A 15,894-nucleotide genomic window follows, 5' to 3' on the forward strand; every position below is an offset into this window, starting at 1 on the left:
ATGGGTATTTGGTGTATCTTGTATGCCATTGGCTGTTGTAGAAGCCCATCAAAAACATCCCACCTTGACTTCGTAAAGTTTCTAAAGGAAAGGCATCAACATACGGACTTAAATCCTATCCATCAACCAGTTTTATGTGCGCATTAACGCTTCCTGTCCAGCTTCAGGATGCTAATCTGAAATTGAACCGTGAATACAAAGGAAGTTTTTTACAATATCTTATTGCATTTCCATTTAAAGAAAAGTCCTTTATAGGCCTTTTACAGCATTAATCACCACACAGCGTGCAAAAGCGATGATCTCTCGCTCTATATAGGGCACTAGGTAGTGAACAGGGAGCCAGATTTGTATACAGAGTGACTGAATCCCTAGTACTTTGCTTACAAACCTTCGATCAAATGGTCTTAATTATCAGATGAGATCACAGTGTTGGTATTTCAGCATGGAGTGGAAAAATTGAGAAGCTGTCCTCCGGCCTAGATGGTTTTAGACGCAGTGAGGAGCTTCAGAATGGAAAAACGTCACTTTTCCCTGCTGTGAAACTGAAAGTGCTCGCATAGCTCCAGGAAGATGACTTTATCATCAGTGCGACCTTTGACCTCCGGGGAAGCGCGCTGCCTGCCATGCATTTGGATTGTCTCGTAAAAAGCGTCGGCTCAGGATCACTGTGTTTCCACAGACTTTCATGTCTGAGCTTGTTATCTCCCATGTGGCTAATAAAAACATCCCACACTGGCTGCCAGCTGCTTAGTGCTAATCCTAGACAAGTTATTTCTGAGGAAATAACACAATAACAAAGCAATTATTCATTCGTTCATCTTTAATATGCATGGGCATGAGATGAGAATACACTCTGGATTGAACACCCGTTCATCGCAGGGTAACACGTACTCGTTCACACCTGCAGATTTGGGAGGTGGGAGCAAACTGGAGAACCTGTCTGGGAAAATCCACACAGACCATAACCTGAAGTCAGGGACCCTGATGCTGTGAGGTGAGAATCTCAAATGTTTATTCATCAATTTAGTCAAGGAAGCTGGAAAATGAAATACTAGCCGGTAGAGATGATCACCGGTTCGAGCAGTTCATTGTGTGTTTTGGTCTGAGTGTAACTACAATGTAGGATGTCCGAAAGGAAAGTCGTTTGGAAGATGTTTTATCAGATACCAGATGGACAACATCTTCACTGTGAATGATAGTTAAAAAATATATATTTCTTTTTATTCCCTACCGTGGTACTCGGCTTCGGTTTCTCAAATAATAATAAAAAAAAAATCCGGGTCCAGAAATGATGTTTAGGTTTAAGTAAGTGTAAATGTAATGCATAAAAGTGATCCCTTCCTGTTTCCTGACATTACAAGGATCCCAAGCATGGAGGGCTCAGTTTCCATTTGGATTGTTTGTATTGATTAGCACTGAAGTGAAAAACCTTGGAAGTGTATACATTTATACATATACAGTGTTATACCGTACCTTACAGCTGTATAACTAAAAAATCTACACAGACGGCAACGCTAGGTTCAATAAAAAGCAGCTTTAGAATGACAGTTTTATGAGTGAAGCTTCTGTACACAAGCAAAAAAACGCCCAAAGCGTCGCCTCAAAGACCTGATAATGTCTAATTATAGTTAACGTATGAGAGGATGAATCGGAGGCAGAGACGTCATTAATGACAGGGACACGGGTTCAAAAGGAGAAAGGAAGGAGTGATATAGATGAGAGTGAGGTGAGTCTTGTATACTTTCCCTCTTATCTTTAGTTGATGTGGGATTCATGGCGCCATCTTCAGCCTTTTGTTCCAGTTTATTAATATATTTGCTTTTTTTTTTTTTTGGACACCACGTGTTTGACCACCAACCAAACCATGCATACATTCAGGATTAAAACCTTACTTTATGAAAGAACGGGTAGTCATACTGTATGTATTCGCAACATTGCAGTAACAGGAAAAAACCCAAATGGTATCTTTTATACTGCCCATGGTATAGAGTAGCTAGTCTTGCAAGCCAGATCTCTAGCTTCACTTTTAGCTTCACCAGAAGGTCTGATACTTTTTGTCAAATAAATGCAGTCAACCTCTGCCTATTAGTGGTTAGCACGTTCGCCTCACACCTCCAGGATTGGGGGTTCGATTCCCACCGTGGCCCTGTGTGTGTGGAGTTTGCATGTTCTCCCCGTGCTGCGGGGGTTTCCTCCGGGTACTCCGGTTTCCTCCCCCAGTCCAAAGATATGCATGGTAGGCTGATTGGCATGTCCAAAGTGTCCGTAGTGTATGAATGGGTGTGTGAATGTGTATGTGATTGTGCCCTGCGATGGATTGGCACCCTGTCCAGGGTGTACCCCGCCTTGTGCCCGATGCTCCCTGGGATAGACTCCAGGTTTCCCCGTGACCCTGAAGAAAGGATAAGCGGTATAGAAGATGGATGGATGGATGGATGGAACATCTGCCTACTTTTACAGAAAAAAGGCCATTTGACTGACAGATAAACAACGACATACTTTGCAAACCAAAGCCTATCAGCAACCACGCAAGATTATTGTATACCACCACTAAGGTCTTTAATGACAGTACTCTGTGAGCCTTTTTGAGTTTAGTGAGTGTATCTTGCTCTGAAATGCTCACTGTGTCACTGTATGTAAAAAAAGTTTGTACTGAAAACCAGTGGACGGAATGTCAATCAGATCACAACCTTCAAATTCTGAAGGCCAGAAAAGTGAACAAAATATCATAAGATGCTCTGTATCCTGTGGGTGTAACATCCGAGGCGGCGACCAAAGCCGAGTTTCTCCTTCAGCTGAACATCGAGCGACTTTTGGAGAAAGGTATGTTTAGAGTTCACTTCAACAAAACAATTCGAGATTTTATTAAATACACTGTGGTAAATGGTCTGCACTTATATAGCGCTTTTTTAACCTTAGTGGTTCCAAAGCACTTTACGCTGGTTCTCATCCACATATTCACACACTATTGGTAGTAGAGCTGCCATGCAAGGCGCTATCTCACCATCGGGAGCAACTTGGGGTTCACTGTCTTGCCCAAGGACACTTCGGTATGTATAGTATACGTGGAACGGGAATCGAACCGCCAACCCTATGATTAGTGGACAACCCGCTCTACCACCTGATCCACAGCCGCTTTACTGATCTAGCGGTTCGTAGAGTCACGAGGTCAATCCCATCAACTCCAAACGGCTACTGCTAAGGCCTTGAGCATGGCTGACCATGTGCTCTGTTCTGCATTTTAGTATGTTCGTCCTTACCCACTGCTGTGTTCTCTGAACAGTGTGAACACCGTAAAAACGTTTCAGATCAGACCTGAGTTCATCTAAACACAGGCTGCTCTTGGGTGTGAAGTTAGACATTTCCTGAAAACCAGTTGTTAGATACGATTCGAAATGCTTTTGAAAGCTCTTCGTCTGAAAATAAATATTTCGAAATCGCACTGTTAAACTCGTCACTTGTTTTCAAAATGCCCCTTAGCAGACTAGCGTGTAGCACTGCAGCGGCCCAAAAGGCCTGCGTCCTGATCGATTCATCTGTATAACTTCAGATCGAATCAGTATTAACACTTGGAAGGTGAACCAAATTTATTTACGGATATTCCTCTGCATGTCTTACTAACGTGAAGAGAATGTACTGTTTTTAATTCTCCATGTTGAGTATGCAGGAGAATGAGAATAGCAACTCATGGCTACAATAAACCAACAACTGTAAACATCTACTGTAGATATTTTGAACATAATATCATGATAAACATGATCAAATTGTGATTGTGAAGATTCAGATTGTGAAGCTACCTAATTTTCTTCATGTCTGCGTGTATGTGTGTGTGTGTGTGTATGTGTGTGTATATGTTTTTAACAAAGACTGTAGCTTTTATAAAACACACACACACACACACACACACACACACACAAAACAACCTAAAAGAGCCCAAAGGTTTCATTTGTTTACTGAGGTTAAGCCTAGCGTTCGATTTAGGTGTAGCATAGCATCAATTAATTAATTAATTAATTAAATGATTATGTTAATAGAAGGTCGTCACAAGGATAGTCAGACAAACGTGTGTGTGCGTGTGTGTGTGTGTGTGTGTGTGTGTGTGTCCATTTATGCACAGCATTTATCTGTGCACCACAGTACTGAACAAGACATGCTACAAATTATCATGCCGTGTGTGTGTGTGTGTGTGTGAGTGTGTATGTGTGTGTATGTAATTTGCTCCATATGAGCAGCGCTGCTGGGTTATGGTTTATTATGGCAGGACTCGGAGTGGGAAACTGGCCAAAACACTGCGGTAGGTTCTCACACACACACACACACACACACACACACGCGCGCTGATACAAACACGCAGTCACCTGCCCTGACATGCGTCAATCAAAACCCTCTAACAGCACGGTGAGACGAAGGTGACCTTTGACCTTTTCACAAAAATAATCAAAGCCAATTTGAGAGCTTAAGGAAAACGGGCTGGGATTATGAACAATAATGATAAAGTCTAGAGGTCCAGACATGTCATGTATTTTTTACCTAACAGGCACCCTAAGCAAAATTGGATCGTCTGAAGTTTGCTTCTTTAACTTTGCACCAATGATGTGAAGCTATTGTAGCTAACATGTATTCGAAGTCACTTATTTCATCCAATTTCCATCCATCCATCCATCCCTCCATTTTCTATTCAGCTTGTCCTACAGGGTCGCGGGGTACATCCGACTTTATATATTTTTTAAATACATGGCCAAACCTTCATTGTTAATCTCATTTTCAAATACATGAATCTGTAAAATAGCAAGAATAGCCTGTATTTACACGTTCAAGTGCAGCCCGGAGCTATAATATCATCCTCGTTACTTTCAGCTTTGGAGGTTTTTTTCCAGTCTGGTAAAACAATTAGTGCATTTTAACATCTGTGTGTCTCACTGTTCACAATTATTGGGTTCTTATATAAGACTTGTTATGTCTAGGTTGTCCTCCTTTGTCTAGCTCTGCATCAAATAGTCTAAAGATGGTCAAATTCAATGTGCTCATCGACAGACCGCATCGTCCAGCCGATCCTGTTTACAAAACCAGAGGAGAGAAGAATAGCAAGACGGAAAAATCAGAAGTCTCGAGATATATTAGGACAGGAATAATCGAAATAATAGTCATAACAGCGATAATAGCGACGGATGGCCTGTGTAGACGTCTGTAATAACGCAATCCAGGACGCCGTGAAAATGATTTATCCAGCGCAGAACGTTGCTCGTTACTCCGATTTTTCACTGCGGGCCAAAACTGTAAACATGGTTTTTGTGTGAAAATACACAAATTACACGTGTAAACACACGCGGCGCAGATGTGAATTCCGAAACGGCGTCCGGAACGTGATTTGTGTGTTTTGCCGCGGCGTCGTGTTTAGCGGACGCGGCGGGAGAAAGCGTTGCGTATTTCTCGCCTGATTAAGAAACGCTGTCATTTACCTCCCATCGTCTCCCTGATGAGCTGACATGCTCGCTCACAATCTTTCCATCCTCATCAGCTTCTACTAACATTGCTTTCCTTCTTCGGCTTGTTCGCTTTCAAAGTTGTGAAACTTTGTAAACTTTGGATTTCTATTTTTTTTTTGGAGTTCTAAATAATATAAATGACTTCAGTCGATCGTCGAACCTCCCAGAGCTCGGAGGGGTTTGTGTTTCAGCTGCTGTGGTCACGCGCCTCTGCTTTTCTGTCCACAGGAGAATCGACAGGCGTTAAAATCTTCGCTCTGTGCTGTTCATGGCGTCTTGAGCAGCCTTTCAAAATGACCTAAATTTATTCACAAAAGCGCATTAATATGAACATAAGTAGTATTTGTGTGTTACTTAGTTTCAGGCACTAGATCTGTTCAGTGTGTGTGTTTGTGTGTTAGTGTAACAAAGTGGAATGTACATGGACGGTAGTTTAAGGTAGATAGAGTGGTCATTAAGGGGTATTTGGAGGGTGGATGGGAATGTTTGGGGTGGACATTTCTTGGAGGGTAGTTTTCTGTCATTGTGCCTTGTGGTCGTTTGTGGGTAGGCAAAGCTTTGTTTATTTGGGATTGTTTGAAATGGTGGGTAGAGGTATATGGGATGGCAGTTAAGGTGTAGTCTGGGTAGTTAGGGGGTAGAGAAGTCTGTAAAGGTGTTTTAGGGTAGTTGAAGGATTGTAGTTTATGGTAGTTAAAGGAGTAGACTAAGTAGTTGGGAGGATGATTTAGGGTAATCTGGGGGTAAGTAGCAGTGAATCAGATGGTGGAGTCGTTGGTAGTAGTTTCATGGTTGTTTGAGGGTAGGCAAAGCTTTGTTTATTTGGGATTGTTTGAAGTGGTGTGTAGAGGTATTTGGGATGGCAGTTAAGGTGTCGTCTGGGTAGATAGGGGTAATTGGGTAGAGAAATCAGTAAAGGTGTTTTAGGGTACTTGAAAGATTGTAGTTTATGGTAGTTAAAGGAGTAGACTAAGTAGTTGGGAGGATGATTTAGGGTAGTTTGGGGGTATATAGAAGTGAATCGGATGGTGGAGTCGTTGGTAGTAGTTTCATGGTTGTTTGAGGGTAGGTAGGGTAGTTTTAATCCAAAGAGTTAGCGGTAGATGGTAAAGGATAGCTAAAGTAGTTAGAGAAGTTGGAGTTGTTGCAGGGGTTGTTGACTGGGTAAATAAATGGTGGAGGGTGTATGTGGATTAGTGCTGTTAAGTAAATGAGGGGTTGTTAGAGGTAGTGGGAGTGGTGATTAAAGGGTGAAGAGGTAGGGGTAGTAGTTGGGTATTTGGGAGGGTGGTCAGAACTAGTTGTTGGTGGTGAGTGGGGTAGTTGGAAAGTCGAGGATTAGGTTAGGGTATTTGCTATAGCTAAGAGGTAATTGTAAGCGTGGTTGGGTTAGTTAGGATAGAGGAGTTGTTAGATAGATGATTAGTTGGATGATGGAATGGTGGAACGATTAGAGGAGACATAGAGAAGTAGCCATGTTGAGTTGTTTCAGGTCGTTGTAGCAGTTCAATGAGTGGTTGGGGTCAACATTTAGTAGAAGAGTTAGTTGGAAGGTAGACAGGGGTAAAATGATAGGTAGTTTTGAGGTCTGTGAGGGTGTACTGATAGCTGGAGGGATCATTGGCGGATAGGTTGACCAGCTGGGTGTGTTTGGGAAAGTAGCTTGGGGTACTTCAGGGGTAGGAGGTTGGTATGTGGGGGCTATTTGGGGTCTTAAAAAAAGCAGCTGGTCTCACTCCCTCATTCAATCTGCTGCTTTTCATCTCAACTGACAGAATGACAGAAGGAAAAAAAAGACATAGAAAGAGAGCAAGAGAGGAAGAGAGAGATAAAATCCTGATCCCTCTTTTTTTCCCTGCTAAGGCATCTGCAGCTGTGCGGCTCAAGCAGTGCAGAAGACGAACGATCCGCTCGGATTTGAGCCATCTGATCATCACACGCATTTCAGAATATCGTTCTTGTGTTTCTGTGTAGCTCAGCGTCGGTATTAATGCATTCACACACACTCACAAGCAGGCATATATCACACACACACACACACAAAAGAACTTTCTCCTGAAGTTGCACTCACATATAGAGTACACTGAGGGTGGGTAGGAACAGATTGCACAAGCTATAATGAATGGCTACTTTTTTTTACTTACTTTAGTGGGTCGTTGGAGGATGAGTGGGAGAAATGGCTGACAGGTTCATTTGGAATATTTGGGGCTATGATTAGATAGAGAGATAGTTTGGGTGGTTATTGCATGGCAGGGTATGGTAGTTGAGGGTATTTGGAGGAGTAACTTGTGGTGGCTTGTGGGTAGGTAAGCTTTATTGGTAGTTGGTGTATCTGGGAGTAGTTTCAGAAGGGTATTTGAAGATATTATTGAAGGCAGTTAGTTTTTAGGTGGGATAGTTGGGGCTGTTAAGTGGTATTTTAAGTTGAAAGAATAGTTCTTGGTAGTTAAAGTAGTAGAACAAGTAGTTTTTTATCGTATTTTGAGTGTAAGTGGCAGTGGAGTGGATGGTGGTCACTGGGGGTAGTTTGAGGGTTGTATGAGTGTAGGTTGTGTAGTTTTAGGCTGGAGTGGTAAGTGATGGTAGAAGATAGTTGTAGTAGTTAGAGCATTTGTTGTTGGAGGGATTATTGGGCTAGTCGATGGGGTAAGTAAAAAAGGTGGTGGGAGGAGTGGTTAAAATGTAGTGAAGGTGTTGTTAGAGGTAGTTGGCATGATAATTAAAGGGTAAAGGGTTGAATTGGGTATTTGGGAGGGTGGTATCAAATATGAGTAGGGGATATGGATAGGTTGGTATAGATAGGGTGTAGTTGGGTGGAGGGGTAATTGGATGGGTCAGTGGAAGTGTGGGGGTAATTTAGCGTAGCTGTTGTTTTGTAGTTGATGTTAGTTAATTGAACAGATGGAGTAATTGGAGGATGATTTAGAGTAGTTTGGGGGTAAGTGGCAATGGAGTGGATGGGGGTTAGTTTGAGATTTGTTTGAGGGTAGGTGGGGCAGTTTTAGGCGGGTTAGGTGGTAGGGTAAGCAATGGTAGAAAGTAATTGGAATAGTTAGAGCAGGTTGAGTAGTTGAAATGTAGAGAAGGGGTTTTTGGAAGTTGAAAGGGTAAATGAAAAAGTAGAAAAGAATATTACTATTTAATATCTGCCAACCAATCACAATTCATGGCCAACTGCACCCACATATTGAGCTCTAATGTTATCGGAAACTCTTGTACATGCAGACCAGTGATAGCTGCAGAGAAAGCTATTAAAATTGAAAAGGTGTCTGGTAAAGCAACATCCTAGTCCATCAAGTGAAATTAACGATAGTGGAAAGCCTAAAGGAAAAAATCCCAAAAATTTGAGCATGTGGGCATCTGCTAAATAAATATGCACAGTTGGTAATTTTTGGTTTTCCCAGTGGGGCACTTAGTATCCACAAAGCAGGGCTTAGTTTGAGATCCTCTGTGTTATGGTATACCTGCTGCAGTCACGTTTTAGACTTTGTGTGAAAGACTCAATTTAGATCAGTCAGAAGGCAAACCAGGCAAAGCTGAGATACAAAAGCAAGCTGATCCACATTAATGGAGGTATTTGGCAGTGTTTCTGTTTAAACACACTGGAAGCTGCAGGATTTCGTCTGGACTCCATAGCTGTGTGAGGTAGAATGAGGTGGGGGGTCGCTTTGCTTCGGTGGCTCTGAAGTAGAACTTATTGATTCCTTCAGTACGCTACGTTCTCCGGCTCTCACTCGGCAAATGCTAAACAGATCCAGGATTCTCATTCAGGCCAAGTTTGTCCATGTCAGTATACAGAATTGCAGAAGCATTGCCAAAAGCCTCGATGCTAACCTTCTCCAGAAACTCTGGGGAGTCTCATACGTCTCGGTCGAGCTAATTGCACACTCATGAAGAAACGTGTGTCTGTGGGTGGCTTCGGACTTTATGCTAATGGAAATAATACCTGAAATGCATTGAGCTCTTTGGACTGGTAGATGAAATTACCCACATTTACCCAGATTCCACAAACTGTTTCTTACTTAAATTAGCTAGTATTAAATTAGCACTTGTACAGGAAGAAAAAATATGTGATGTTAAGAATGCTAATGGACTATGTTCAGTACTTTGTGTTGTTAGCATGATAACCAACAGTGCACATCGTGCTACATGTGTTATTCTTATAAATGTACAGCTTATTATCAGTTACAAGGCGTAGTAGATGGAACAGGATTGCCAACTTCTTGACTTTTAGACACCTTTCTGAAAGAGCCTAGCAACAAATGAAGCCTAATTGAGTTGACTTGTGCAAGCCAAGACCAATCACTGATCCCAATTTGTTCCCAGCGACCAATCACTGATCGATATTGTTTTTCCAAAGACCAATCCCTGATTATCATTGTTCACAGTGATCAGCCACAGAACACTATTGTTCCTGGTGAACAATCACTGATTATCATTGTTCCCAACAACCAACCACTGACCACCCTTGTTCTCAATGACCAATTACTGACCACCCTTGTTCCCAATAACCAATCACTGACCACTCTTGTTCCCAATGACCAATCACTGATTGACCTTGTTCCCAATGACCAATCACTGATTATCATTGTTCCCAATGACCAATCACTGACCACCATTGTTCCCAATGACCAATTACTGGCCACCCTTGTTCCCAATGACCAATTACTGACCACCCTTGTTCCCAATGACCAATCACTGACCACTCTTGTTCCCAATGACCAATCACTGATTACCAATTTTCCCAATGACCAGTCACAGATCACGATTGTTCCCAATGATCAATCATGGATCACCCTTGTTCCCAGTGACTATCACTGATCAATGCTGTTCCCAATGACTATCACTGATCACCATTGTTCCCAACAACCAATCACCAAGTGCCTTCAGAAAATCTTCCTTCTTCATTTAACATATTTAAACATTTAGTTTACTGATGGCTTTTCCACTGAGATGGAGACAGAAAGCGGAAACAATGCTTCAACAAACTCGTCTCATCTCATCTTATCTGCCCGCTATGTTTTTACCCAGCCCCCCCCCGACGACCCCCCCCCCCCGCTTCATTATGTGCGTGATTAGACAATTGTTTTGCAGATAGTCCATCATTCGGCTCTTTTTACTTTACAATTGTTTGTGTTTCTCAGAGTGACCACAATCATGTACATTCACATGCCAGTCATAATAGTACACACATGCGCAATTTCAGACATTTAGACAATTAGAACTCAAGTCATAATACATATACACCAGTCAAAATGTTTTTTGAACAGCCTCTATTTACATTTTTGGTACAAGAAATGGGTTCAAATTCAATATGGTAGAATTAGAAAATCTAGGGAAAATAGGTAGTCCTTAAATACAAAGATTTAGGGATTTGATAGAATACTTGTGGATTTTTTCCCTTATTTATTTGCCAGTAGTGGGCAAACTATAATAAAAGTAAAACTAAATAAATAAATAAATAAATAATAATAATAATAATAATAATAATAACCCATGTTGACTGGCTGTGTATAGTGGAAAAGTTTGCGTACCCTTTAGACAAAATGAAAAAAGACAAAGAAATGTAATTTATAGTAACCTGAAATTAAATACACTTGGTTTCATTGATCTTCCTTCAAGTTTTTTAGCGTTTTTTTTTTTTTTTTGTCAAGTAAAAATTGGTAAATAGTGTTTGTTAAGATATTAAAAATAATATAAATCCTAAATCTTATATCTCCCTTTCTGAATATTATATAAATATTTTTCTAATAACCTGTATAACTCCTTCCAATGTTTTTTATATCGTCTGGAGAGCTTCTGGACCGCGCCGCCTGCTCTGCATTATATTCCTCCTGACATATCTGCTTTTATTTTTCCAGATTGTTTGGCAACTCTTTGCCCATTATTCTTGACATATCTGTTATAGCACAGTGTCTTCTTTAAATCAGTTCAGGCGCCTGAGAGAGTCTTGGCAAAACTGTTTCTGTTTACTTCGCTTGATTTTCCTTGTTTTGGATTGTTATCTAGTTGCAGGATAGGCGAAGGTTTCTTTTTTTTAACATCATAAAATTCAATTATTTCTAGATAGATTGCAAAATAAGTGCATTTTTTTTTCTTTTTTCCTTCAAACGTTTTGCACTTTAGCGAAAGGAATCGTGATAATTGGAAAGGATAAACCCTTCGTTTCAATTATTATGTCCTAACTATCTGACTGCTCACTGGTTTCTAAGCTGTAGAAAAAAATAATAAGGTATATGTAAAGAATATGGCATGCAACAAGGTTATAATGACTCTCAATCATTAATGCAAGGTTCTTCATGGCCGTACATGTAGTGGGGGGGGGGTTAATGACTCAGAGAACAGATCTTCTGCCTCACTGAATCACATCCTGCTGGAACCAATCACACATAACCGATCCTGACTGATACAAGGCTGTAGCATTGAACTTTTCATGTTCATGTGTTTACATAAGCGCGTTAGGGTCACACACTTACAGTTCGGTGAGGAACGGCAGGTTGTGGAAAGCATTGGGTTGGATTTCGCTGATGTTGTTCATGCTGAGATCTCTGCAGAGACACACAGGGAGGAGGAGGAGGAGGAGGAGGAGTATAAGAAAATATATCATGGTAAACACAGTAAAGGCACACTGATTATAAATATTTAAAAGTAAACCAATCAGTAAATGGAAGACTATTAAAAGCGATCATGAACGTACGGACCAGAGGATTCCAGGTTGAGTTAAACCTGTTTGAGATTAACGTGATTCAGAAACATAGCTATAACATAGTACAGGAGTGTCTCCTAATTTAAACATAATAATAATTAATAATAATAATAACAATAATACAGCACTTTTCACCTTGAGTCCGCAATCCCAAAGTGCTTTACATAAATATAATACAATCCACAATAGTATAAGGATTATAGCACAATAACCTGAAAATGAAAGAGAAAAAAAAATTAAAAGCAAAACGAGGAAACGGAGAAAAGATATACGGTAAAGGATGTTAGTACAAAATGAAGAAATAACCTTATTTTCTTCTTTTTATATGTTTTGTTTCTCTCATCCTTTGCTTATCGGACCTTTCATAATAGTTTTCGTTTTCTTTTCTCCATCTCTTTGGGGATTTAAAAGTCCTTCCCCCGAAAAAGTGCTTAATTGTTCTATGATGAGGGGTCATGCTGGTGGATTCATAAATATAAAAACAAAAAAACAAAATCACAATTAATAAAGCAAAAACTAAAATCTGAATAGATTTGACTGCTGAGTGACAGATAGCTATAAATAAACCAGTTTGAATAGGTATGGCTTTAATGTGGATATAATCTGCACCAGAACCTGAATAATGTATAAAATAAGATCTACAAATATTTTAAAAGTTGTTCTTTCTCCCAGGATCACCGTCTCTACATGTGGAGCCTCTGACACATATGATGAACTACTGCTGGACTAACACCATCTCTCTCTCACTCTCTCTCTCTCTCTCTGTGTTTCATTTCCACCATCTCCTGCACCTTCAATCCATCTCCATGATGTGACGTAGACTGCAGAGCATCTATTACTGTTTGTGGACTAATTACACAACCTTGTTCTCGCATTTCATGCCAGAGAAGGTCATTGCCCAGAAGGATCCGGACCCTAATTAAAGCATCTGAAATCTGGAACTGTCTTCCCATTATTCGTGTCTCTCCCAATTTCCCATCTCATTAATTAACATGATGCAGATGCGGGGCCTGGACTTCCTGACGGGGGGGAAACGATGAAGAACGTCGCTCCTTCGCTGATGAAAGGCGACGTATCGCGTTTCAGCCTTTTATCGCCTTGATTAACGGCCCGAGCCACTCGCACCGCACCTGTAAGATGTGACCTGGGCCATCTCGATGAGAAGTTCTGGAAAGAAAGAACGACTCGGTCGATCTGGCCAAAACCGGTCCGAACGAAACATGTGGACTCGATATCAAAGACGGATGGCGCGCACCAGCGCTTTTTTACCATCCATCAGAGAAAACAAGAAACATGGAGAGAGAGAGAGAAACTTTCCATTGTGAATCATTGTTCGGCAGCTGGTAATTTTTCCTTTCTTTCTTTCTTTTTTTTTTTTATTACGTGTGTGTAGACAAGGTCAGGTTTCTCAGGGTTGTTTTCCAGATGTTTTTCTACCTTCTGTCTAATCAAGCCAAGTTCTTTCTGTCTTTAGAAATAGACAGCTCGGAATAGACACCATACCCATCATGCTTTGTGTTTGCCTTCGTGAAATGTAGTCTTAGTTTTAGACTGGCGCTACATCGTGCGTGTAGCTTTATAAGTAAGCGAAGCGTATAGCCACCATTGTAGCATCAAACCACACATGATTTGGCTCATTTGTTTCTATGTGCATTTTGTACAATGCTAAACTGTACTGTTCCTCGTCACTGAGGTGGTACCTGGGAACCCTAAAAATCATTTTTAAAGGTGTAACGATGCATACTAAGGGTACAACACATGTATGCTTGATAGTTCCACCCCAGCAACAAGGAAAAGTTCTGCTTTAAACCTTTATTTCAGAAAGTACATCATTTTCCCATACGTGTTAGCGGGATTAGCTTAGCTCCAGTGCAAACCTAAAGAGAAGCAAATGTTATACAATTTATGCAACGTTTTGGCTGATCGACAACTTTTATACTGAGGTAGACATTGCGTACATTTCAGTTTTCTATAAACTGTTCTCGTCCCGTCCCCCAACCCCCCTCCCCCTCCCCGCAGAACGCCAGTCACTCTGGACTTGATTGGATTACAAATTCTCACATCATTTTTAGCAGCCAGGCCGAGCGCTGCGTCTGATTTTAATCTAAACCTTCAGCTTGTGTCAGTTCCCCGAGAGACGTGTGTGAGCCTGCAAGCCATCGTGAATATAACCAAACTGCAACATTACTTCATTTATGTCCCAAAGGGAACTCATAACCCGAGACCACCAAGCAAGTGAGGAATAAACGCAGAGGTCTGAAAATATTCATCGCCGAGACTTTGATACTCTTTTATTTATTTCTTTTGTCAGAGTGTCAGGCACGGCGAGGTGAAAAGCTAATTTGCACGGCAGGGCGTCTGGAAAACGTCGTATGGAAAACAGGAGCACGGGAGCACATGCCGGGCTGAACACCGATGCTTTATACTGACACGGTGGCATGGAGTACGCTCAACACAAACCTGTAAAACGGCGGGGAGGATTCTGACTCAAACAAATACAATATCACACGCAAGAGTTGCTATTCATCAGCATGTAGTGTTGCTGAAGTGAAACGTATAGAGTCTGCAGGTCTGATGGACTTTCCATCTGTAGAGGGTTTATAGGAATCACATTGTATTTTGCTGACTCCTCACGTCGGGGGATCGAGAGTAATCAGACGTACGTTAACATAACTCATGAGTAATTTTCCAGGTCAGCACGAAACGTACATATTCACATACACACTCCACGCGCATCATTTAACAATGAAGATCTTCAGTAAGCATTTTATCCTGGTCAGGGTTGCACTTATATAACGCTTTTTTAACCTTAGCGGTTCCAAGGCACTTTACACTGGTTCTCATTCACACACACACACACCAATGGTAGCAATTAATGCCATGCAAGGCATTAATTTGCCACAGTGTCTTACCCAAGAACACTTCGGCACGTGGAGTCACGTGGGCTGGGAATCGAACCGCCAACCCTACGACTAGTGCACAACCCGCTCTACCACCTGAGCCACAGGCACCCTCTGGATCGAGAGTCTATCCCAGGAACTCTGAGCATGAGGTGTGAATACACCCTGTATGGGACACCTTTGGTTTTGGGAGGTCGGAAGCACCTGGAAACCCACGTGGACTATGCGAGAACATGCGAAACTCCAGACAGAAAGTAACTTGACCTTAGGATCGAACCATGGACCTCGCTGCACCACCACCCCACCCATACAGCATACAGAGTGTCTGATATCTTTTGTGAGCTTTTCTGGCCACAAGCTTCAGAATCTTGAGTCTTTGTGCTCTAGTGTGCACTGTTTTTCAGCTGGAATTGTTGAGATGTGCCTCCCACAGCATGACAGAGGCACGGTTTTGTTCACTCTCTTCTTCCTACGCTTTTATATAAGCAAGTTTCTTTGAATGGTTAATCGTTCTGGCTTTCCAAAGGGGTTCAACCCTTAATGGCTCCTTCAGCAGGACAATCTGAAGAATGCTTTTGGTTGCTATAGATTGAACCATTTTTTTCTCTCTTCTCCCCAAAGGTGCACTTACCAAACTTACCAATACGGACATAAGGCCACGCCCACATTCCCATTCACGGACGTCAAGACAGGCTCAATCGTCTTAGCCCCAATTTTAACCTAATAATTTCACATTTTGAAATCCCTTTTCTAAGCATTTGTTTAATCTCCATGTTAACGTCTCATGTTCAATCTAATCTGC

The 15,894-nt window shown here is 41.4% G+C and overlaps 1 protein-coding gene across 1 annotated transcript in view; it reads right to left on the reverse strand.

Moving 5' to 3' along the window:
* Positions 1-15,894, reverse strand: part of LOC128619066 (leucine-rich repeat-containing G-protein coupled receptor 6) — an 86,657-nt gene that overhangs the window by 37,194 nt on the left and 33,569 nt on the right. The window contains exon 2 of the mRNA XM_053642930.1: positions 11,963-12,034. Coding sequence (XP_053498905.1) covers positions 11,963-12,034 — 72 coding nt within the window. The remainder of the gene's footprint in view (positions 1-11,962; positions 12,035-15,894) is intronic.

This window comes from Ictalurus furcatus, chromosome 15 (assembly GCF_023375685.1).
Source record: "Ictalurus furcatus strain D&B chromosome 15, Billie_1.0, whole genome shotgun sequence".
In the NCBI taxonomy this organism is placed as follows: Eukaryota; Metazoa; Chordata; class Actinopteri; order Siluriformes; family Ictaluridae; genus Ictalurus; species Ictalurus furcatus.